This window comes from Elephantulus edwardii, unplaced genomic scaffold (genome assembly GCF_000299155.1).
Source record: "Elephantulus edwardii isolate Elephantulus edwardi_28Jun2011 unplaced genomic scaffold, EleEdw1.0 scaffold00296, whole genome shotgun sequence".
NCBI lineage: Eukaryota > Metazoa > Chordata > Mammalia > Macroscelidea > Macroscelididae > Elephantulus > Elephantulus edwardii.
Window position 1 is genome coordinate 2,288,063 of NW_006400046.1, and position 22,167 is coordinate 2,310,229.

General features: G+C 50.6%; 1 protein-coding gene across 3 annotated transcripts in view; it reads right to left on the reverse strand.

Moving 5' to 3' along the window:
• The window catches only part of NFIX (nuclear factor I/X (CCAAT-binding transcription factor)), an 81,256-nt gene that overhangs the window by 48,284 nt on the left and 10,805 nt on the right, over positions 1 to 22,167 (reverse strand). The window contains exons 1-2 of one of the 3 annotated variants that reach the window (XM_006900788.1): positions 18,859 to 18,917; positions 17,314 to 17,845 (exon numbers count right to left, since the gene is read on the reverse strand). In XM_006900788.1, coding sequence (XP_006900850.1) covers positions 17,314 to 17,845; positions 18,859 to 18,861 — 535 coding nt within the window. In that variant the 5' untranslated portion in view covers positions 18,862 to 18,917. Of the gene's footprint in view, positions 1 to 17,313; positions 17,912 to 18,214; positions 18,308 to 18,858; positions 18,918 to 22,167 lie in introns of those variants that run through there. The other 2 variants (XM_006900786.1, XM_006900787.1) reach the window with 2 other exon arrangements.

Genomic DNA, 22,167 nt, shown 5'->3' on the forward strand with positions numbered 1-22,167 from the left:
TGTGTGTGTGTGTGTGTGTGTGTGTTACCATCAAATCAGATCTGACTGGTACAGGAGGAGATTGTCCCTCCTTTTCCCGCAGAGCATCTGGTGGATTCGAACCACGCACTTCTGGGATTGCAGTGTGAACAGCCATTTTAAAAGCATATGTGCAGTATGAAATAAAAAAATAAAAATACTAATAAAACCCCCCAATATTGGGGTTTTGTTTTTAAGTTTGTAATTTTCTTTTAAATTAATTTTAATGGACGTTTACAGAGACTTAAGAGTTTCCAGTCACTCACCGTTGCACCCAATATTGTTTTTAAAAGCATGTATTTTTTAAAACCAAGCATCTAAGTACTAGGCGTCCTTGAGTCAATTCCTACTTATCGCCAACCCGTGCCCATCAGAGTAGAACTATGCTTCACAGTTTTCAATGGTGGGTTTCTTGGAAACTGGTCACTAGATCTTGCTTCTGATGTGTCTGGGCTGACTCCAACAGCCTAACTTTCAGTTAGCAGCCAAACCCATTAACCATGTGCACCGCCCAGCGAGCCATAATCCATAATAAGCACCTGTTACATTAATAATGAAAGGTCATTTTTTTTTCACTTGCAAAAAGAAAAGGGTGTGAAGGGCACCGGAAATGCTGAGAATTAAGGACCAGGCAACAAATAACAAAAGGTCCTCAACCACTAAAAATGTGCTTTTGAAAAATGGTGACATAGTAGAAAGCACAACAGTGTTCAATTTTAAGAGCATCCAAAAGTGTTTACACCATAGACTCTAATTTTATAAAATAAAATATGTGCATGAATACGTATAGGCAAAATAAAAAAAATCAGTCAATTGAGTGGAAGAATTTTGATAATTATTTTTCATCTCTATTTTCATGCTTATGTCGTATTTTCATTGTCTAGTTTTTGCGTGTTTTTTTAAGGGGGCCCTGATGGCCTAGTTGCACTGTCAATGCAAAGGTGTGTGGTTCAAGTCCACCAGCTTCTCTGTGGGTAAAAAACGGGCAATCTCCTCCTGTGTGATTTACAACCCACTGGAGGGTCTGCTGAGTTGGCTCTGACTCAATGGCAATGGAGCTTTTTGTATATTTTTATAGTGAATGTGTTTCATTTTTGCAACCAGGAAGACATCTTTGAAAAGAGTCAGTGGGTGAGGGAATGGGTGTACGTGGCTTTCTCCCCAACAACAGAGGCTGTCTCGGAACCGTGGCCTCCAGTTAATGTTCACAGGAGGCAGGAAGGGTTCAGCTTCCAGAACCTTCATGCGCAAGTGGACCCTAGTCCAAGTAACACAGCACGGAGAGACACTCCCAAATCACCATGGCCCGCTCTCTCTAGACAACTTCTCCTTGTTGTTACGTGCCGTCGGTAGCCTAGGGGTAAGAAGCTGTGCTGCAATCCTAAAGGCACATGGTTTGAAACCACCAGCTGCTCTTCATCCTTTCAGGAGAAGGGTGGGAAATCTCTTCCCGTGCGATTTACTCCCTCTGAAAACCCACTGCGATTTCAGAGTCAGTTATGGGTTGGTTCCTATTTGATGGCAAACAACAACAATAATAATGATTCACTGAGAATTCTGCACCACTTTCTAGACTAGGTGCTGGGTAAATCCCCCTGTCCATCCCACCACTGGCCACGGGAGGCTCTGGGTAGGGGATTCGGCTCAGTTGAGAATGTCCAGAAGGCCCCAGGCTGAGGAAGATGAAAACGTGGTGTGTGGAAGAAAAAATTTGAAGACCAGTAAAAGGTGAAAGGGGGCTGCTAGACAGTCGTAGTGAAAACAGTGCTGCTTTGGTTAAGGTATCTGGCTCCTAATCAGTAAGCTGGAAGTTCAAACCTCCTGTCCATTCTGCATAAGGATGTTGCGATTTGCTTTCATAAAAACTTACACTCTTGGAAACCCTATGGGCAGTTCTAACCTGTCCTACAGAGTCTCTGAATTAGCTGACTGGAAAGTTCTAAAGTGGAGAGAAAATAACTGGGAATGTTCTGGAAAACTAATGGGAACAGCTAAGGATTGGGTTAAGTGAGCCGGCTAAGGCAACAGAATCACCTTTGAGAGCTTCTAGGAAAAGGGGCTGTGTACGTGCAAATGAGTTTTACTGATCAGCCCCAAGAAACCAGATGCCCTCCTGGCTCACATTCCTTAGGTAATTCATCGCTCACAACCAAATCCGGGCACCCAAGCTCGGGGCAGCTCCCCAGCCTGCAAGCTGGGAGACAGAAGCCAGAGGCAGGAGGAGACAGGAAGGTCTCACAGCTCCAGGACTCTGCACACAACCCGTGTGCAGGCCAGGGCTTCCCGGGCTCAGGCTCTCTTCCTCTGGGTTAAGAGGAGGAGATTCCAGGCAGAAGGCAAACAATCCCTACAGGCCCAGGGCGGGCTCCCAGCCGACTGTGCCACAGGAAGTCCGCCCGCTGGGCTAAGGGGCGGGCAGTCAGGGGAGGGCGGGTCGATCCTGTCACGGGTGAGCTGGCAGCCCCACAAGTTGTGTCTGAAGAGGACACGGGCTTGGGGGGCGGGCCACATGCTGCAAAGCTGAAGCGGGAGGCACCTCAAAGCCAAGGGACAGAGGGCAGCTCCTTTCCCAAGTGCTGGGGGCTGAGGGCGGGAGCCACTGAGAAGGCTGTTCTTCCCCATTTCCTGACATCTCATTCACGTAAAAGGCAAGTTATTTTGAGAAACAAAGTCCCTTTCAATCCATAAACCCACAGCTTCTCACTTGCCCACCACATTCTTCCTAGTGTTGGGGCAGCTTTTATTACTCCTCACCTAGCAGGAGTCTCCCCGGGAACAGGCCAAAGAGGGCATGCCCACTACCACCCCTCCCCTAATCTGCCCCATTCCTCGGCTGTGTATCTCCCAAGCCCTTCACACCTGCTCCTTTCTGGGCGACTAGCTAGTTACCATCTGAAAGCAATCCAATATTCCAGATAGGTTTATGGAGCCATATAAAACTACATGCAGGGTGACAGACAAATACAAAAGCAAAGGAAATAGAGCCCCAGATTCAAGATTCTAGCCTAGTGAGAGACAAACACAAAATGAGGTGCAAAGTTGTACAGGGTTGAAAAAGACACTCAGCCCTCCCAACTCAGGCCAGCTGCAACTTAAAGCAGCGTGGCCTTGTTCGGGTGACAGTCAGCTTCGGTGGCAGCCTCTCTGAGGGACTCATCATGACACACAAAAAGCCAAGATGCACTCCAAGGAGACCCCCCAGTTTACCCCTGGAAGGTGCTCCAAGCGTCCTTCTGCCCACTGTCCACAGACAAAGGTGTGAGTGGGGCTCAGCAGCACCAGAGGCATCACTGTGAGGCAGAGCGCTTTGTCGGAGAGGAACACAATTCAAGGGGCCTTGCCAAGCCAGGCTGGCATCTGAGTAATTACATTAATGAATCTCTGAGTTACAAAATCTAATATTAGGCAGTGGCTTCAGCACCATCATCCTCAGTTACTGTCCCACATGGCCAGGAACACTCCTGGGCACCATCACCACCCGAACAGACTTTGTATGTGTGTGTATGTGTTAATTTTAAAGAGACGCATGCATTTGAATCTATGCCCAGAGAGCTGTGTTCTGGGCCCACTCTATAAACCACAATACCATAAATAAGTGAGAGAAATCTGGCCTCATCCTCTGGGCAGGGGCCTCTCCCTTGGCGACATCCTGAGGATTACGGTTGCGTGGAGCAGTGGTCTTTGTGTCTGAAGCCAGTGCTGCTCCTCACAGTTACCTCGGGCACAGCAGGCAGGGCTTTGCCTGCGGACCCCTGGGCCCTGCCTTCCCAGCCAGGCTCATTAGCTGCCCCAATCCCAAATCCCAACTCAAAAATTGGGCTCCACACACAAAAGGTGTTGCCCATGGCCCAGCTGATCCCTCTGCTCCAGCCAACCACTGGGTGCAGCCCAACCCAGCGTCCGCTATCCTGACCAGCACCTCAGGCCCGCACTTGAGGCCAGCACAAAAGATGACCCAGTTGGCCATGCTATGCCTGTCATCAGGCCCAAAACCACCACCTAAACTGCAGCCAGGGCATGAAATAAACAAGCAACAAGCACAGGTGACACAAAAGTGTTTCCTATACTCGACTGGTACCGCACGCACTCCACGTAAAGTAATCACACAAGGTCATTTAGATGAGACGTCAGACAGCTTCAAAGACGAACTCAGTGCTGTTGATTCCCAGCCACTCTCCATCGGCTTCGGAGGCTGTAAACCCTGACAGGAGGAGACCGCCTATCGTTCTTCTGCAGAGCCGCAGGGGGATTCAAACTGTCAGAGATGTGCGGTCTGGGTGAGCAGTGCCACACCCTACGGCCCATGTCACCAGGGCTCCCGTGAAATAGTTTACAGCCTGGAATTTTAAGAATTTCCCTCAGCTCCTACCCTCACCTTAGCCATTTGTGAAGGCCCTTTGGGTAGTGACACCCAGTCTGGGAAATTGATTTTTATGGAAATGACCCGGGATTGGTCCACTGAGGCCCTGTTCCCTATAGGCCGCGAGGTCAGAGTAGCCTCTATAAGTATATGCAGCAAGAGGCGGCCTAAGAGGCAGCGTAAGTGAACAAATCTTGCCTTCTGGAAACTCTCTGGTAAAGACCAAAGAATGGCTGTTTAATTATTTTCCTTTTTAATAACAAGTGAAAGATCCATTCCGGCACATGCTGCTGGTAGTATGATCTGTCAAGGGCTTCGGAGAAAAGAACCTCTCAGAAGCTCCATCGCCAAAACCCCAAAGTTGATTCCAACTACGGTGACCCTCCACTGGCTTTCCCAGGCTGCAAATGTTACAAGCAAGACTAAGATGAGATGGATCGATTCTGTGACTGGAGCGGTGGGAATAAGTATGTTTGAGATGACTAGGTTGGCACCTAGGTTGGCATTTAGAGCTCTTGTACATAGGGTCGCTATGAGTCGCAAACGACTCGATGGCACATAACAACAACAAGAAGTCTCCTAAGTTCCTGTAAAAGGTCTCACAGCCCCAGGGTCCCGTACGACCAATCAAAGGATGGAAAACAGAGCTGGAAAAAGTTCAGCCAGATGGGCAGGTGGTCTACCCAGCCCACCCCCAGTGGAGAATGAAGACATTCTGGGGAGGGCTGTCCCTCTGTGACAGAGTTTCTCGGCCTCAGCGTCATTCCGTATTCTTTGCCATGAGGTCACGCCCTGGGCCCTGCAGCAGCAGCCTTCTAAGTCGAAACAACCAAAAATTGGTGCAGACATTGGCAGATGTACCCCCGGGTGGGGTGGGGGTGCTAACTCAGTCCAGCTGAAAACCACTGAGCTGGAGTCACCTGCTGCTCTGGTTTCGTGGGACATGGACCTTCTGGGAAAAGTCCTGGGCAGAGCAGGATTTGGTCAATGACCGGCCTGCCTTCTCTGCTAACGTGAATTCTACCTGTCAACAAATTTGATTTTTTTTCTTCAGCCCGTAAGGATATTAAAACTAATCCTATATTACCCTGCATGAACCTATCTTTCATTCATCAAAAAAGTGCTACAATCTCACTCCATCATTTCTTCTGGGACAACATTATCCTTCGCCTCGTCTTTCTTCCCCAGGTGCCAACTGTCCAGCACCACCGCTTCCCTGGAGCTCTCTGAGCCCTGGGTGAGACCTGGGCCAGACTGCTCGCTTGTGCACCACAGAGGCCCAAACTGAGCGGAAACCTTCAGTACCAGAAGCAGCCCTACAAGACTTGGCGTGGCGCGGAGCCTGGGTTTGCCCATATCCAACAACCCTGCAACAAATGGCCCCGGACTCATGCAGAATCACGAGAAGGGAACGTGTGGACCCCTTAGTCACCCTCATCTCACTGACGTGGGGCGAAGGCCTGACTGCTACCACACCTGGGAACGAGGAGCTGGAACCCTCTGAAAAGAGCATAAAAGGAAACGGATGGAGTTTCCTGCCTTTCTTCAGAAGGAGGCAAACGCTCAAGGACAGTCTCTTCTTCAAACCCCCTTCCCTGCTGAGGATCGCAGTCAGGCCCCCTTCTCAGCTTTTTATTTACCTCCTTCTTTCAAAAGCCTTTCTTCATTTGCACCCCTGCCCCGTCTTCTTGTTTCTAAGGAAACACTGATGTCACTGGGTGGGGCCGCAGGTTCCTTCTCCCATCCCCAAACCGGGTACCTAGTCACTGACGTCACTGCTCAGAAATTTATAGCCCAGCATGGGTATTTATATGGTAGTTCTGTGTGACCACATATTCAGTGTGGGGCTGGTGGCTATTTATAGCCAGAGGATATACACATATTACACCCCCTGTCTGTATTCCTGGCCGGGTGTTATATAACTGCCATTATGCAATAACGCCCATTATATAATAATTATGCACTAATGGGGCTATAATCTGCAGGCATAATAAGGACACACTCCCCCAGGGCCTCCTTCGACTGGCCTCCACAGATTCTCCCCAGGGGATCTCCACGTTTCTTCTCAGCTCTGCCCAGGCCGGAAGAGTCACCAGGTGTCACTCCTTGCTGTCCACGGTGGCAGCCCAGGCACAAAGCCTTTTCCAGATTCTTTCTCTTTCTCTCATCCAGTTCTGACTCCCCAGCTGTAGTCCCAGCCTGGAGAAGACACTTCTTTCTGCCAGGTCTTAAAGCCTCAAATGAAGAATTACAATGAAAAAAAAAATCTCGAAGGCCAAGGAACAACTCACCCCCATTTTACAAAAAAATAAAAAAAAAACCACCAAAAAACAACACCAGCAACAGCTGGCCCTGGAAAGAGCCCACAGGGTCTAGAAAGCCACCCAGATGCCAGACTAGTTGGCAGAGGGTCTTCCCATGCCTGGTACTCCAAGAAAGAGCCGGGACACCGGCTCCAGAGGGCGCGGTGCTGAGGCCAAGTGCAGTGCGGCCAAGCAGGCCACTTCTCAGTGTCCTTTCCCTCCACCCTGGCCCCCATTCCAGAAGGGCCAGGCCCTCTGCTGGGTTTCAGCACAGAGCTGACGCTTGGGCCCCAATTCCCGCCCGCCATCTAAGTTACAACACCAGCAGGAATGCTTGAGCAGACACCAGAATGCGTTCTGCTACTTACCTTCCCCCCCAGAAAAGATGAAACTGTCACCTGAGGCGGAAAAGAGAGCAGAGACACTGGCTCTTACACCAGAAATGGCCTTGGGCTGGGCCTGGTAAGATTACAATGGCAACTCAATAGACCCGATTCAGTTAAACGCAAATATTCAGTTTGCACTTAAAATTTATTGTTTAGGTGCCATCGAGTCGGTTTTGACTCAAAGTGACTCTATGCACAACAGAACAAAACACTGTCGAGTCCTGCACTTAACCATTATTTATATTTGAAAATTAACTGATATACAGATTTCTGTTTTGAAATGACCAGTCTGTCGAATGGTCTCTAACACAGGAGAATAGTCTAGGAAGTCTGTCCCTTGCATTTCTCCATTGTTTAAATTTTTACAAAGAGTATGCTTTACTGTCGTCATTAATTTGTGGTTGGGGTGGTGTGGGGTGGGGTGGGGTGTGTGTGTTTTAAATTCAAACACATCCTTTTTAAGCAGATCTGTGCCAAGACCCAGGTGACAGACAGTCTGCCCTCTTTGTCCTCATCCTGTGAGGAGCAGATTCCATCCTGGTCCCTGAAATGCAGACAGACCCCAATGCAGGGAAAAAATAAAGAATAAAGGAAGGGGAAGAACTCAGAGGCTTAGAGGTGGGCTCAGGATTCCAGCAGGTGAAGGCACACAGGCTGGCTCCCAATCTCAAGACTGCTTCAGCCCAAACCTTGAAGTTCAGAAAAAAAGACACAGGCACAGGTCACAGGACACAGGACGCACGGGGCAGAGCTGCATTCTGAGGTCTGTCACCAGGTGAAAAAAAGAAACATCTTCAAGTGAAGGACAGCCAAGAAGCAAGCGGCATCCTCTCTGACCCTGAGTCCGTCCAGGCCGGACTCATTCTATTTCCAGAGAACATCGGGCCAGGCCAAGACCTTTTCAACGGTTACACCTAGTAAGTGAATGCTACCAGCATTTAGGAGGTGGAGGACCCAGCAGTGCAGAGGCCAGCTTTCAGCACAGAGCATGACCTACCCAAATGGCAGCAGTGCTGGGAACCCTGCCATAATGGGAAGAGGGGGTCATGATAATGGTGAGGGGGAAACCCCGGACTTATTAGCCATAGCAATGGAAATCTCCAACTTAAGCCAGCCTCTCCCACACTCAGCCCTCGGAGTATTCAGAGTTTTCATATACACAGCCCCACAGATTTTAAATGTTAAAGGGTAAGGGTATAAATCTGTGTGAAGGACGTCAGACCTACTGCAAAACTTCCAGCGATCATCTGGTTAATTTGGATAATAATTTTGGATTGCATGTACTTTTATTTTAAACTGCGATCCCAAGTTGACTCCCAGGAAAAGGGTTATGACCAAGCCAAGACGACAGGCGCTAGTTTCACTAAGTCTTGTGGCCCGCACCTAGAATTCCTGCAGACTCTCTGCAGAGGCCAAGCCAGGCCCCTTCCTCACAGCTCCAGTACGGTGGGCTGAGGAGTCAGGCTGGCCACAGCGGACAAGGGGGCCCAAAGGCCACCTCCATTCGGTCTACATTGTGTGCTACCTCTCAAGGTTGGAGGCAGGGGGCTGGGCCCCATCTGCCTGGGCCAGCTGGCAGGGCATGAGGCCAGCGTGGAAGACGGGGTCAGGTGCCCACTCTCTATCCCACATACTCAGCAGCTGGGGGAGCCGTTGAGCTGAGCTGGGCTTTGGCCCCTCCCAAGGAGCGGTGGGTGGCACTGGCTCCTAAGGGACCCCACATCGCAAGCTTCACTCTGGCCAGCAACCTCGGTGAGGGTCCAGCAGCAAGTGAGGCTCACAGAGGGAGACTATATATAACCTGAATCTCAGCCATGTCGGTCCCTGCTGCCACAACTCACTGCGGGACCCCTGACACCGCCTTTGGACTGAGTGGGGGTGACAGCACCCGCCCTGCCACATCCTTCGGGCACAATTCAGGGAAATCGGCTCATGGCAGGCTGAAAAGGCTCCCATCAGATGACAAAAGTCTAGCGAATTCCTAGTCATCTTTCCAGGTGCGTTTCAAGGACGTCATCTTCCAGGAAGCCACCTTTGACTCGTGAGTGTGGCCCGAAGGTTCCACCCACACCCGTCACCTGCGTGCACCCTCGCCCCACAGTCAGCACCTCAGTCATGCCAACCGTTCAAAGGTGGGATGAGCTCAAACAAGGAGCGGACCTGGAGTCTTCCTGCCGCCTCCTCTTCTGTGAGCAGGGACAGGACAGGACCATCACAGTCTGGAAAAGCATGCTAATGTTGAGTGCCCCACAAGTGCCCCAGGGTGCTGCCTGGGGTGGCAGTGTCCGTGTCTAGGTCACTGCTGAGATAACAAGTAGAGAGAAAGGCCAGGATATCCCCACCACAAAGCCTCGGAGGCCGGGCTGATGGGCAAGTCACTCAGGGTCAGGTCTACTAGAGGCTCTTATTAAAACACCCCTAGAGCATGAGACATGGAGGTATTAAGAGATCCATACAGACAAAGTAAGAACGGCAGGCACCGGGGAGGCTAAGGCCTGGTCCAGCCAAATCCCACCCCCACCCCCAAACCAGCCCCTCTGCCTTCTGGGACCCTTTCCTGACACCAACAACCCTGAAGCTCCAACACGCTTAAAATGGCGGCGGCGGCCCGCAGTGCCGGGCGTTCGTCATGCTGTTTTCCATGGTGCCCTCGGTGCCAAGAAAAACCTATCATCAGAAATGCCATCAGCTATATTTATCTATCTCTCAGCCCCCCAGCCTCCTCCTCCCGTCTGCCAACCAGGCCCTGCGGGGGCCCCCCCTCACCCAGTGGGCACACTTCCCTGTTGCTGAGGCCCGTGACCACCTGCCCGAAGCCTCAGTCTCGGCGCTCTCTTCCTGCCCCCAACAACTGGACCCACACAGGAGCCTGGAAGCCAGCGTGCAGCACCCAGTCTTGCTGACCCGTCTGGGTGCCCGCTTAGGCCGTGGTCCGGGCATCTCAGCCACAGCGCGCTTCCAGGAAGACCCTCGTCGCCTTCCGGCCTCAGTCCTCTACTCACCAGGTCCTGGCAGAAAGTGGCCTGTCCTCAGAATCCTACAGTGCTGGGGGCCTGGTCCCTGGGAGGCAGGGATCCGCACCCCAGGGTCCAACTAAGTGGCCTCTACTGAGTGACAAGACAGGGTGTTTAAGAGAGTGAGCCTGGGCACACGGAGCCATTTCTAGCAGGACGCTCGCTGCAAGGTGGACCTCTGTCCTCGACATGATTCCGTGTGAAGGAGAGCAGGATGCCCCCACGCTGAAACCATTTCAGAGGAGTGTGTGTGCTCAAAGGACCCCCACGTTGTTCCCTGTCCAAGCAAGAGGCAAAGGATGGAATCTGGGGCATAAGAGGAAAATGGTTAAACCAAGGTTCACAAGGACTCGGAGCCACAGCTCTGGTGAGGCCTCTGTGAGAGACATGACTAACCGGGGGATGTCATCTGGTGCCAGAGCCTCATACCGCTCTCTATCCAAACCCACAGGGTCCCAACCCATCCCTTCCCTAGCACATAAAAGTTGTCGAATAAATCTTTGTGGGATGAATAAACTACTCTCTCCCAAACTCTGGACCTCCTGTAATCGCTTCAAGGACACTCCTGCTGCCTGGCCCCCCACTTCCACCCCAGCTCTCTCCCCAGAAGGCTACTGCTCGCCTCTGAGGCCCCAACTCAAAAAGGAGTTCCAGGGAGCCAACTGCTCTGAGAATGAAGCAACCCAAATAAAAATTTTAAAACCCAGAAGCTCTTTCTCTCCTGCCCCCTCCCCCTCCACTGGCAAATGAAAACAAACAAGAAATCAAAGGGCCCTTTTGTGCGAGCTCTGTGAGCACCGTGCTGACACGGCTGGGGCCTTTGAAAAGACTTCTGAATCGGACACTGAAGGATAAAATAACTGAAGCGTGGCAGGTCCTGAGACAGGGTGGGGGAGTGGGACAGACGGGGCAAAGAGAGACAGAGAGGGGGAGAGAAGGAAACACCTTCTTCCCTGGGCAGAAAGGGTAACACTCAGCAGCTCCCCTGGCCCAGCTGCAACAGGCACAGAACAGAGCCCCAACCTGGCGCTGCCTCGCTCCTCCTCGCCCAGGTCTGTCCAGCATCAGAGCTGAACCTGGGCAAGGCCCACCCCTTCCTTCACAGCCACCTGCCTGCCCCTAATCCAGAACACCCCTCCCAGGCTGGTTCTCCCCTGCAGTGGAGCCCTCTAGAAGTCATTATGGGGCCTGCATCCCAACTTAAGGTTCTTCCTTCTTAGAGACAGAGAAGCCGCAGCACAGGGCCGTGCTCAGGGTGGGATTAGTAAGCATGTGCTTCATGAATAAAGGGAGTTCTGCTGTCCTCTGGCAGGAAACCGAGCGCTCATTAAGTCCTTGTGCACATCTGCACCTCACCCTGCGGCAGCAGAGTGACCCTGTGGGACATCCAGGTCCCCTCTGGCTCAGTCGAGGCCTGTGTTCTGCTGGCTCCAGCCACAGGGCAAGCCTTTCTCTGCTTATGCCTCAGCCTCCAACTAAGTCAGCAGAGTGAGCGCCACACCCTGACCCCCCCTGCACACTGCAGGCTTGGGTAGACAGTGCTCTGGACAAAAAGCACTGGAGCAGGCGGTCAAGGGAATGGGAGACTAAAAGGGTCAGGGACCGAGACCGAGCCCAGCAATCAGGTCAGTGTAATTCTGATACCCGCTGTGGGGTCACACCCTAAGACCTGCCTGACCCTGATGATGCTTTCACACCGCCCAGAGACAAGCATTTGTTTAACAGACACGGCATCCAGACCAAAGCCCTGAGCTGAATGGACAGGTACAGGCAGTCAGGAGGGGTCACACCTGGTTAAATGTTCTGCTCTAGTCATGCTCTTATTCCTAATGACTTCTGAACAAGGAACGGGTGTTTTCAGTTTGCACCACTGCTGCTGCGTGCCACGGAATGAGAACCGACTCACAACTGACCCTCCCGGGGATTTTCAGAGACTACACGTCACATGAGAGAAGACGGGACATCCTTCTCCCAAGAAGCTGGTGGATTCGAACTGCCTGGTTGGGGGCTGGCAGCGTAACTCCTTACCCACTAGCCTGCTAGAGTTCCCTGTTGCACTAGGATCCTCAAATTAACTATCATCCTCCACTGGAATCTGTTTGAGTCTGGAAATAACGAGTTCAATTCCCAACATTTCCATTGAAGAGAGACTAGGACCAACCAGAGGGACTGGTGACCCAAAGGACAAATGTTTAGGCGCTTTAGTGGACATGGAAGCGTGATGGGAAAGGGGACACCGCACTGAAGTGGAGATGGCATCCTGAGTGGAGGAGAGAAATGAAAGATTTTCAAGATTGGGTAGGCTGCCATATCACAGAAAAATTAGCTTTAACCAGGGTGGTTCCCTAAGACAAGATCAACAGGTGAAAGTTCTAAGGCGTCAGGGCTCATAAAACCGTAACAATCCTACCACAGTAATTATAAACTAAGTGCCAGCTGGTATCTTTACATATTAGCTGCTTAACCTCTTTAATTTCACCTCTGTGCTAGATGTAGCATTTTAACCACAGCCGAGGCTGTGTTGCTGTAACTATTGTCAGAGCTCTTCTGGGACATTCTAAATGGGGCCCTATGTCCTAAAGGAAACCTATTTCAGTTTATAAAGATAATCCATCCATTGATCTTTCTCATTTTACCAACTGATTGCTTGGTACTATGGTCTTTGTCAACCCTGGCACCAGATGGCGCTGCCTCAAAGAGACAGGCCAGTGGCATTTCTGGGCCTTGGGAAAAAAAGGCAGCCAGTGAGATGGCCAAATGTTCCCACTGGGGTTAGTTCGCCTTCCCAGAGGTGGCTGGGCGCCTGTGGGCCTCTTTCCACACAGTCACCAATCAGGCTGAGCGTCGGAGAGCCTTTGGCTGCGACCAGAGTGTCTTGGTGGAGTAGACACAGTGAGACAATGACAATGCCCACTACTTCCCAGAGAGGGTGAAAAGATTCTCCCTAATCTCTAAAAATCAACACCCATGCCAAAGGTCAATCTCTGAGCTGATGGCAAACATCAGAAAATTTTTATACTTATATGAGTGTAATCCTAAGAGTTGAGAAAGTTCTCTTAGATAAATCTCCAGGTGTTATTCAAAGCATCCACCCCCACACATAGAGACAAGGAAGGGGACAGGGTCTCCTTGCAAAGGAACACACTGACAGACCCAGAGCAGGGACGTCTGCAGAGTCCACATGTGTCTAATGGCCTCGTTTTGTCACCAAAAATAAGAAATAAGTGGGGAAAAAAAAGAAAAAAGAAAAAAATAGGAGAAGGAAGTAGAAGAGGAACATCTCTACTTAGGAGAGTTATAAGCCTTGAGTTATTATCAATTTACTGCAATGTATGTGTTTCATTTGGATCTCCATTTAGACAGACAATATAAAAGAAATTAGGAGATAATTAAGGAAATGTGAACCCTGGCCAGATACCTGATAATAGTAAAGAAACCGTTGGGTTTTTTAAGTGTGATAATGGTGTGCGGTTATGCTTTTTAAGAGTTCTTATTATTAGACATGCATGCAGAAATATTTACAGAGGAAAAGCTATGGTGCCTGGATTTTTCTCGCAAATACCTGGTGTGGATGGGAAATGGGTGGGTATGGATGAACCAAGACTGTAAGTTTATAACTATTGAGACTGGTAATGAGCTCACAGAGACCCATTATACACAAGTGGAGAGAACAGTGAATTATGGAATTCTCCATAATAAAAAAGCTTAAATTTTTTAAAAGAGAGTCTAATTTAAGATCTGGAGACATCCTAGGCCTCGACAGTACAGGCCATTCAGAGAGATCTAACACAGGAAACTAGTATTGCCATTAAAAAAAGGCATTTTATTACCTTCAGGGTTTTTTTTTCTTCTCTTTCCTAGACTATGCTTTTGGGAAGGTCTGACGACGCCAGCCCACCTCCCATCACTTGTAAAGGTTTTGGAGACAAGACTCAGCGCCACTTCAAGACAAATGCAGCCAGCCATCCTCATACAGCAAGAGGCCGCGTTCTCCTGCTGTTCCACTGTGGAACACTACCTCTGGATGGGGAGGCATCACCACAAAACGTGAGCCCTCCTCCCTGCTTCGACTTCAGCGCACAGACACATAGGACGTCCTGCCAGACTCCCCTCTGACAAGGTCCCACTTGTGACGACCGCAACACACTATGGGAACCTTTTCAGACCCCAATTTTGAGGAGCAGAGTTGGCCATTTTCATTCCCTCTCAACTATACCCACCTCTCAGAAACTCACCTGGGGCTCTTCCTAGTGAAACCACGTCCTTCCTCCCATTTTACCGCCCAAAGGCATCACCACTACCAGCTCAGTCCACATTCTGTTCTTGGCCCAGTTGTAAAGGATGAAAAGGCACTACATTCAGAATCCAAAACAACTCTCCTTGGGCCCATCCCACCCTGGAACCCATCCGTTCTGTCTACACTGAGAGGGCAGAGGCAGTGGCCTGCAGAACATGCCGGGAGGCACAACGTCCACCCTGAGAGGTGCACTGCCATCAGAGGGCCGCACTGTTTACTGGCTGAGCCAGAGGAGAGGACATCTTCTAGCAAAGTGGGTCGGGCCAGGACGGAAGCCCTGCACGCTCCACACTGTCGCACCCTATCTGATGCTCATCATCTCAGGAAGAACAAACGAAAAGAAAAGAGAAAAAAAAAAGAACAAACGAAACCCATTTGGGGCCCTGTCCACGTTTCTCCCAACTCTCCAGTCAGGTGGTCTCAAATAAAGCCGTTCTACCAACAAAAGTCCTACTTTCATGGGAACTATCTAGTGTCTAATCCAACCCACCGCTGCTGAGTCAATTCTGACCCTAAGTCGTCCTCCACTAGGTTTCCAAGGTTGTAAATCTTAAAAGGGAGGAGATTGCCCATCTGTCTCTCATGGGGCAGTTAGTGGATTTGAACCACTAACCTTTCTGTTAACAGCAAGATGTGTTACATACCAGAGTTCCTCATCTGGTATCTAGGAAGGTACATTATGGTAAAAATGTCCTCAGGCCTCTACTTTGCTTTTGTTGGGACACAAAGCCTCAGCTCCACCAAAGGCAGTCTTCGTTTCAGTGGATGAGATAGAAATTCACTCATATTCCTAGACAACTGAGCTCATTCACAGTGGATGAGGGGTGACACCATCCTCTCTTCCTTTCACCCCAATCTCCCAATACACACAGCACCTGTGCGGTCAGCCCAGGAGCCCGCAGGCAGGCCCTTTCAGCATGTACACACTGCATCCTGGCAGTCGTCACGAATTTGGCCTAAAATAAGAGAGGCCGAGGAAAGAACTTCCTTCCACCATAAGAATCCTACTAGAAAGCAGGGTAGGGGGAAGCCTGTTCAGGATGAAGACAAGTGTTGATTTTCATTTTAGAAACTGGCCTCTTGTTCATAAATTCGAGTGAAAAATCCCAGAAGCACTCTCTGATGGGCCCCCAGGCCACCTCAAATACAACCATGGGCCCTCTCCCTACTGTTCTGCTGTGTGCCCAGCAAGTGAGTAATAACTTAAAAATAAAAACTCTTTCTAAAAAAAAAGGCAGAAGGTGGGTTCAGCAGTTGACATCTCAGTGAGGGTATCTGAGGCCTAGGAAGAACTGGGGAGGAAGAACCCTTGAGCACAACCTCCAGTCAGCTATTAAAACCATCTCAGAGGGAACAAGAGCAAACAGAGACCACAAACCCTGCCTGCCTTCTCCGTGGAGTTCAAAGCGCTCCATCTCCCCACACGATGAGAGTACAGACGGCCCTCCTATAACACTGAAGGTTCCCTGAATTTTTATTTTCATGATATTGCTCCTTTCGACTTCTCAACCAAGTGAGGGAGTGCCCTCAGTCCTTCTGAATCTCTTTATCCTTTTTTGTGAATGAACAGGAAGGAAGACACACACACCCTCGTGGGAAAGAGCACTCAGAAGAGATGAAGTTAAACCACATTCTCTAACTTAAAGAGAGGAAAGAAGGGAACACTCCCCCACCCCTCTGCACTGGAACTGGAATGGTGGAACTTAAAAAAAAGAAAAAGAAAAAAAAACCAGCAAAAGGTTTGGTAGCCCTCTCATTACAAGTTGGTTGGGCATAATGTAAACACACGTCTGCCTTGCTTAATCACAGAGTGCCGCCGTTTAGGTTTCAAAGGTGGCAGTAAATTGGGCGTAGCTGAGTGGAGGCTAAAAATTAACCAGCCATCTCTGTTTCAATTTGTAAGAAAACAAAAGCGGAAAGAAATTATAAAAAGGGAAAGGGTGAAGAAAGGGGAGGGAGGAAAAAAAGGAAAAGGAACAGAGCAGGAGAACTGAATCACCCCAACCATGTGCACGGTAAAACTGGAAAAGCAAAGAGAACTAGGGAAGTATGTGACATGTACACACACACACACACACACACACACACACACACACACACACACAATCTTGTTTCCTTCCCACGGAAGGCCATGCTGGCTGACTACCACCAGGGAAGCAGGGAGCTCCCCGGCCTCTAGCCCTCCTTGCCAGCCTCTGAGGCTGTCCCCATTTCAGCTGGACCAGGTAGAAAGGAAGAGCCCATGGAGCTCAGTGCTTTTATGCCACTTTCTCTATAAAATAAAATTACTTTCATTTTTTTGAGCAGCCAAATCTCAGCCCAAACACCGCTCTCTGCTCATCATTTTACTCGTCTGAACTACCTGACCTCCCTCCTGACCACTGGGCCCCAGAACCCACACACCGCTGCTTTCTCTCTTCTTTTTATTCACTCCTTCTCATATCCTTGGGTCTCAGAGCACTCTCTTTTCTCTGCCCACCCAGCCTGTGCCAAATGCTGCTTTTCACTAGGACTTGAGAAACACAGGGAAAACCAGCCCCTGCCCGTTAAGATTTTTTTCCGGATTCATTCTGAGTAAAAGCAAACAGTGACATTTTCTTGGTAGTGGTGGTCATCTGTGACTCTCCCCATCACAGATTATTCTGAGGTTCCCTGGCTCTGGTCCTAAGGCCTGGAGTGTCTTTTGGATTGCACAAGTCCTCCAAAGACAGAAATGCACAAAATCGGTAACAGGGCAGAGAGAGAAAGAGCAGAATATAGGAGGAGAAAGGAAAAAAAAGAGAATTTCATCACCCTGCAGGCTCCATCAGCCATGCGGCCCAGTTAGGCCCGAGGCACGACATCATTGGAAAATGAAAGGCACGATACACAGGGGGGTGGAAATGCCAACAAGTCAAATAAAATTAGGGGGGAAAAAACATGTAGAGGAACCTACCGGGAGTGTGGACAAAGTAAGCCAGATAAAGATCCAGTTCTTTGATTGTGACTCCAATGTGGTGCGGCTGGACACACAGGCCGGGGTTCGAGCACTGGGGCGACTTGTAGAGCCGCTCCCCGTCAGTACTTTCCAGGGGGATCCCCTTAAACAAAATCACCATGACCAGGTCCAGCCGCCACACCTTGTCGGCCTGGCGCAGGCAGTCAATCCGGCGGATCTTGCCCTTCTGGTCGGGGTTGGAGAGCACACAGCACGGGGGCTTCTTGCCCGTGATGGTCAGCACGAAGTCCTCTCGGAACTCGGGCCGGATGTCCTTGCGCAGCTTGGCCAGCAGCCGGGATGCCCACTTCTGCTTGATCTCGGGCTTCTCGCCCAGCAGCTCGTCCTTCACCGCCCGCTCCTCGTCCTTGGACATCCGCTTCTCGTGCTTCTTGAAGTACTTGCGCTTCCGCGCCTGCAGGTTGAACCAGGTGTAGGAGAAGGCTCGGACGTGAGGCAGCAGCGCCTCGATGAACGGGTGGAACTCATCCTGCAGGCGGCAAGCCGGGAGCATGCGGGGCAGGGAGGAAGGGAGGAGGGGAAGGCAGGGAAGACGGGATGATGGGGGACAGAGAGGAGAAAAGAAGCGTTAAAAGGGGAGGCACAAGGGAAACTCGCCTTCTCCTCCTTCCCCCCCAATTCCCTTTTGCAATTGTTCCACAAAAGTGTGCTTTGAAGCTACGGCCAGCGGAACCAGGCACTTGCTCCCATCCCAGCCTCTCAGACGCTAGACAGAGGCACCAAGAGCCTGTGCACACACCTATTCTCTCTCTCTCTCCCTCTCTCTCTCTCTCCCTCTCTCTCTCACTCACTCACTCACACACACGCGCGCGCACAGACAACACTGCTGTCCACACACACACGCGGCTGGTATCCTCGCCAGGCTCTGTCGCGCCCATGACATCTCCATGGTCTCTGCTGCAGCCTTGAACTCGCGTCAGCTCGCCCAGCGCTCACACGACCCCGTGGACAACAATCACACTGAAGTGAGCAAGGGGCCCGCTTTGGAGTCCCGACTCTGGATGATTTTTTTTTTTGGCCACCCCCCCAAAAAAATTGAGAAAAATGACATCTGCGAGAGATGAAGCAGCTTTGGCTCTCCCCCCCACCCACCCCATGCTCTTCCCTGCTAATCCAATTGGAACTGCCACCCCAGAATTTCTTAGTCAGATCTAAATCCTAAATATGTGGTTTCAGCATTGTTATCAACACCCATACTAATGTTAATCACAGTAATAATGAACAAAACACTTCTTGTTAGTACAAATAAGGTGGGTGTCTTGGCCACATTAGAGTTAAAAGCTACAAGGGTCGCCTGGCGGCCCCTTCCCCAGCGTCCCACTGACCCCTCCAACCCGCTTTCCGACTCAGTCAGGTGACAGAGGGCTGGGCTCGCGATGTATTTATTTATTTATTTTCTGCTTGTTTGCTTGTTGGAAGTTTAAATAATCATTGATTTCTGTTTACAAAAATAAAACTGGGGGGAAAAAATTAAATAATTACCATTGATCTGAAGCACACCCGGCAAAGCCCAACGCCTGATTCTGAGATTCTGGACTCAACAGAGTTGTGAGTTGGGGGCGGGTGGGGGGAGGGGAGGAGGAGGAGCGGGGAGGAAGGTAAATGTTTTAAAGGGGGTTATTATTGGTGTTCTGGGGAATAGGGGCTGGGCTTGGGTGGATTCTCAAACCCTTCCCCCTTTCTCCCCCCACACACTCCATTGCACAGAAGAGAGAAATTATTATAATTTTTTTTTAAAAAAAGGAGCAAAATGAAAGAAAGGTCAGGGTTAGCAAGCAAAGAGAGGACACGAGCCTGTCGCCACACACGCCAGGTAAACAAAAGCCAACAACAAAAAATATTTTTTCAATTTCTTCCCGTGTGCATCCTCTCGCAGTTTAAAGAGAGAGGAGGGGAGAAGAGAGAGAAATATGCAAAATCTGGAAAAGGAAAACCAACCTCCCATCATCAATACACACACACACACACACACACACACACACACACCCCACCAAGAAAACACACCCTACCCCACCCCCGTGCAAAACAAAAACAAAAACCAGGAGGGGGAAAAAGCGGCAGCTGAAGAAAAAGGCTTTCGGCTTTGGCAGCGGCACAGGGGTGTAAACTTCGAGCTGCCTCCCTCCGCCCGTTTGCAGGAAAAGGGGGAGCTCGCAGATTCCCGGGGAAGAGGACGAGTTCTGACCGGCTGCAGACCGTCGCTGGCAGACGCGTGCAAGAGAGAGAGAGAGGGAGGGAGAGAAGGAAAGAGAGAGAGAGAGAGAGAGAGAGAGAGAGAAAGAGGGAGGGAGAGCGCAGGGAGGACGTGGATGGGGCGTGTGTGCGTGTACGTGTGTGCTGGGTTGGGCTTTTTTTTTCTTCTTCTTCTTTTCTCTCTCTCTCTCAAACTCCCTCTCTCTCCCCTTTCATGCTCAATCCCCATCCATTTGCTTGTGCCAAAGCCAGTAAAAAAAAAAGGGGGGGAGGGGGAGAGAAGAGGGAGAAGGATCCACCTATTTGGCAAAGAGACATCCACAGCCAGCCAATGGCTGCATCCGAGGGGAGGAGGGACCCCGGCGAGCTGGGGAGGGTGGGGAGAGCCCCCGGCGGTTGGAGACCAAAAACAATTTGCCCAATCGACAAGTTCACATCTAATGAACAAGCAAAGTCCAGCAGTTATGAATTTTCCATTCCAGGCTCCCTCTCTGGCCCATTTGGCAGCGGCCACCCAGCAAATTTAGGGGGGTGGGAGTAGGATTAAGGAAGACACGGGGGGGGGGGGGGGGAATACGTCCTTTTTTTGCCAGCAAAATAAATAAATAAATAAGGAGAGGCCCGAGTCCGGCGGGCGGGTGGCGGCGGGCAGGAGCCCCAGAAGGCCCGCGGAGAGCAGCTGCTCCGGCTTTTCTGTGTTTGGGCTTCAATCTCTTTTTCTCTCGGCCCTCACACTCTCCCTTTTTTTTTTTTCTGGTTCTGTTTCTTTTTTATTTATGGAGCAAACAGGGGCGAGTGGAAGTTTTCCCTTCTTGGCCATACACACAAGCCTGCGCTGCTATGAATAGAAAGAGAAGAGGGGGGAAAAAGAAAGCAGAAAGTGTAAAATGCCAGCCTGCTTCCAGGGCAGGGGCTTGCCGCCGGGGGGCCCCCACACCCTGGGGTGCAAGCAGCCCCAGTCCCAGTCTGGCTGAGAGCCTCAGACACCCCTGGCCTCTCACGTCCACCCCCCACCCCACCCCACGCTTGGGCTCCCTCCTTCCACACACGCCCAGCCACCACCACGCACACCCCATTAGCAGTGATAGGCATGCCAACACGATATGGCCAGGCTTACTAAACTGCAAGTTTATTAAAATAGCCTCCTGTCCCAGTCCTCGCCAAAGAGCTCTCTGAGATGTGACAAAAGCAGAAGGGTGGCCACTACCTCCCAAAGGCACCCTCACTCAGCTGTGTAAATCTCTAGCTCTGCCACCATCAGTGTTTTGCTGAGCTGTCCTGTTCTGTGGAGGATGGGCATTTATTTCAGACTAAAAGCACCACATCATACAATGCAGGTGGAGAAAACCTAACTAAAGAGACCTGAATGATGGGACCAAAGCAGGAAAGGGATATACATATAAAATGGGACAGCCAGGAAGTCGAGTCACCAAGAAGAGCTGGATCCAGAAGAGAGCCAGCCCCATCCTGACTTGGGCCTTCTTTCCACTGGGAAGAGGGCAGGCACCTTGGCCCTCACCCTCCACCTTCACCAGCTCCTCTCCAGGAAGGGCTAAGGGAGCAGTCAGAGGTCAGGCCTAAAAACCCAGTTACAGGGAGACCGTTATTAAATAAAAGGGAAGACAGAGGTAGCTATAAACACACAGGGAGCCACTCAAAACTCATCCCCACAGCAACCCGTCCCCAGCTCAGCTCAGCTGGCAATGGAGAAAGGTCACCACTCACTGTGGCCCCTTTCTTCCCCACCAAAAACCCTGCGCTCCATGGCCTTTATGCTGGCCAAGGTGTCTGGAAGAAAACCTGGGGTGTGCCAAAACAAAGCATCCATCCGTGGGCTGGCACTGAACCCCGACAATGGGAGAGGTAGTGGCCAGCGCCTGGGGCTGTCTTCTGTGAGCTCACAGCTGACCCAGGGAATCAGAGGTGAAAGTGCAGGAGGCAGGTGTCAGCACACACAGGGCTAAGAGCAGTCAATAATTAATGTCATGTTAATAACCTGCTTCTGTCCAATTAGCCAAAGACGTTGGCTTAGCGACATAAGACACCAAGCCCCAACCCCGCCTCCTTGAGGAAGCAATCTTACTTTCTAAAGTCACTATTTTTTAAGAAAGTGAGTTTACTGAAGACATGTGGGTGTTTCTCTGGTATTTTGATTTATTTTAAATATTAGACTTTATTATTTTCCCTTAAAAAATACATCAAGTCATTTTAGGCAGAAAATGGCCAAGACAAGCCTCCTGGAAGACTCTGGCAGGGCTGCTTCTTCCCCCTCCTGGTCTCTCATATCCAGTCCTCAAACCTCAGGACCAGCAGGTCAGTGGACACTTGGAGGATCGTTCATGGAGGAGCCCCAGAGTCCTACAGCTGGAAGACACCATGGGGGCACCCAAGAGGATGTCAGGGAAACAGGAGAAGACCCCCCTGGATGGGGTAAGGGGTCAAGAGGTCAAATAAAATTGCAGAGGTATCTGAAACGGAGGGGATCCACAAAGAGTCCTACATGCCCCCTGAACACTCTTTAGAAACGGCAGGCCTTTCCTAGGGGACATAGTGGAGGGAGAATGCTTTCAGTCACCCGGTCTCTGCCAATGGCCTTTA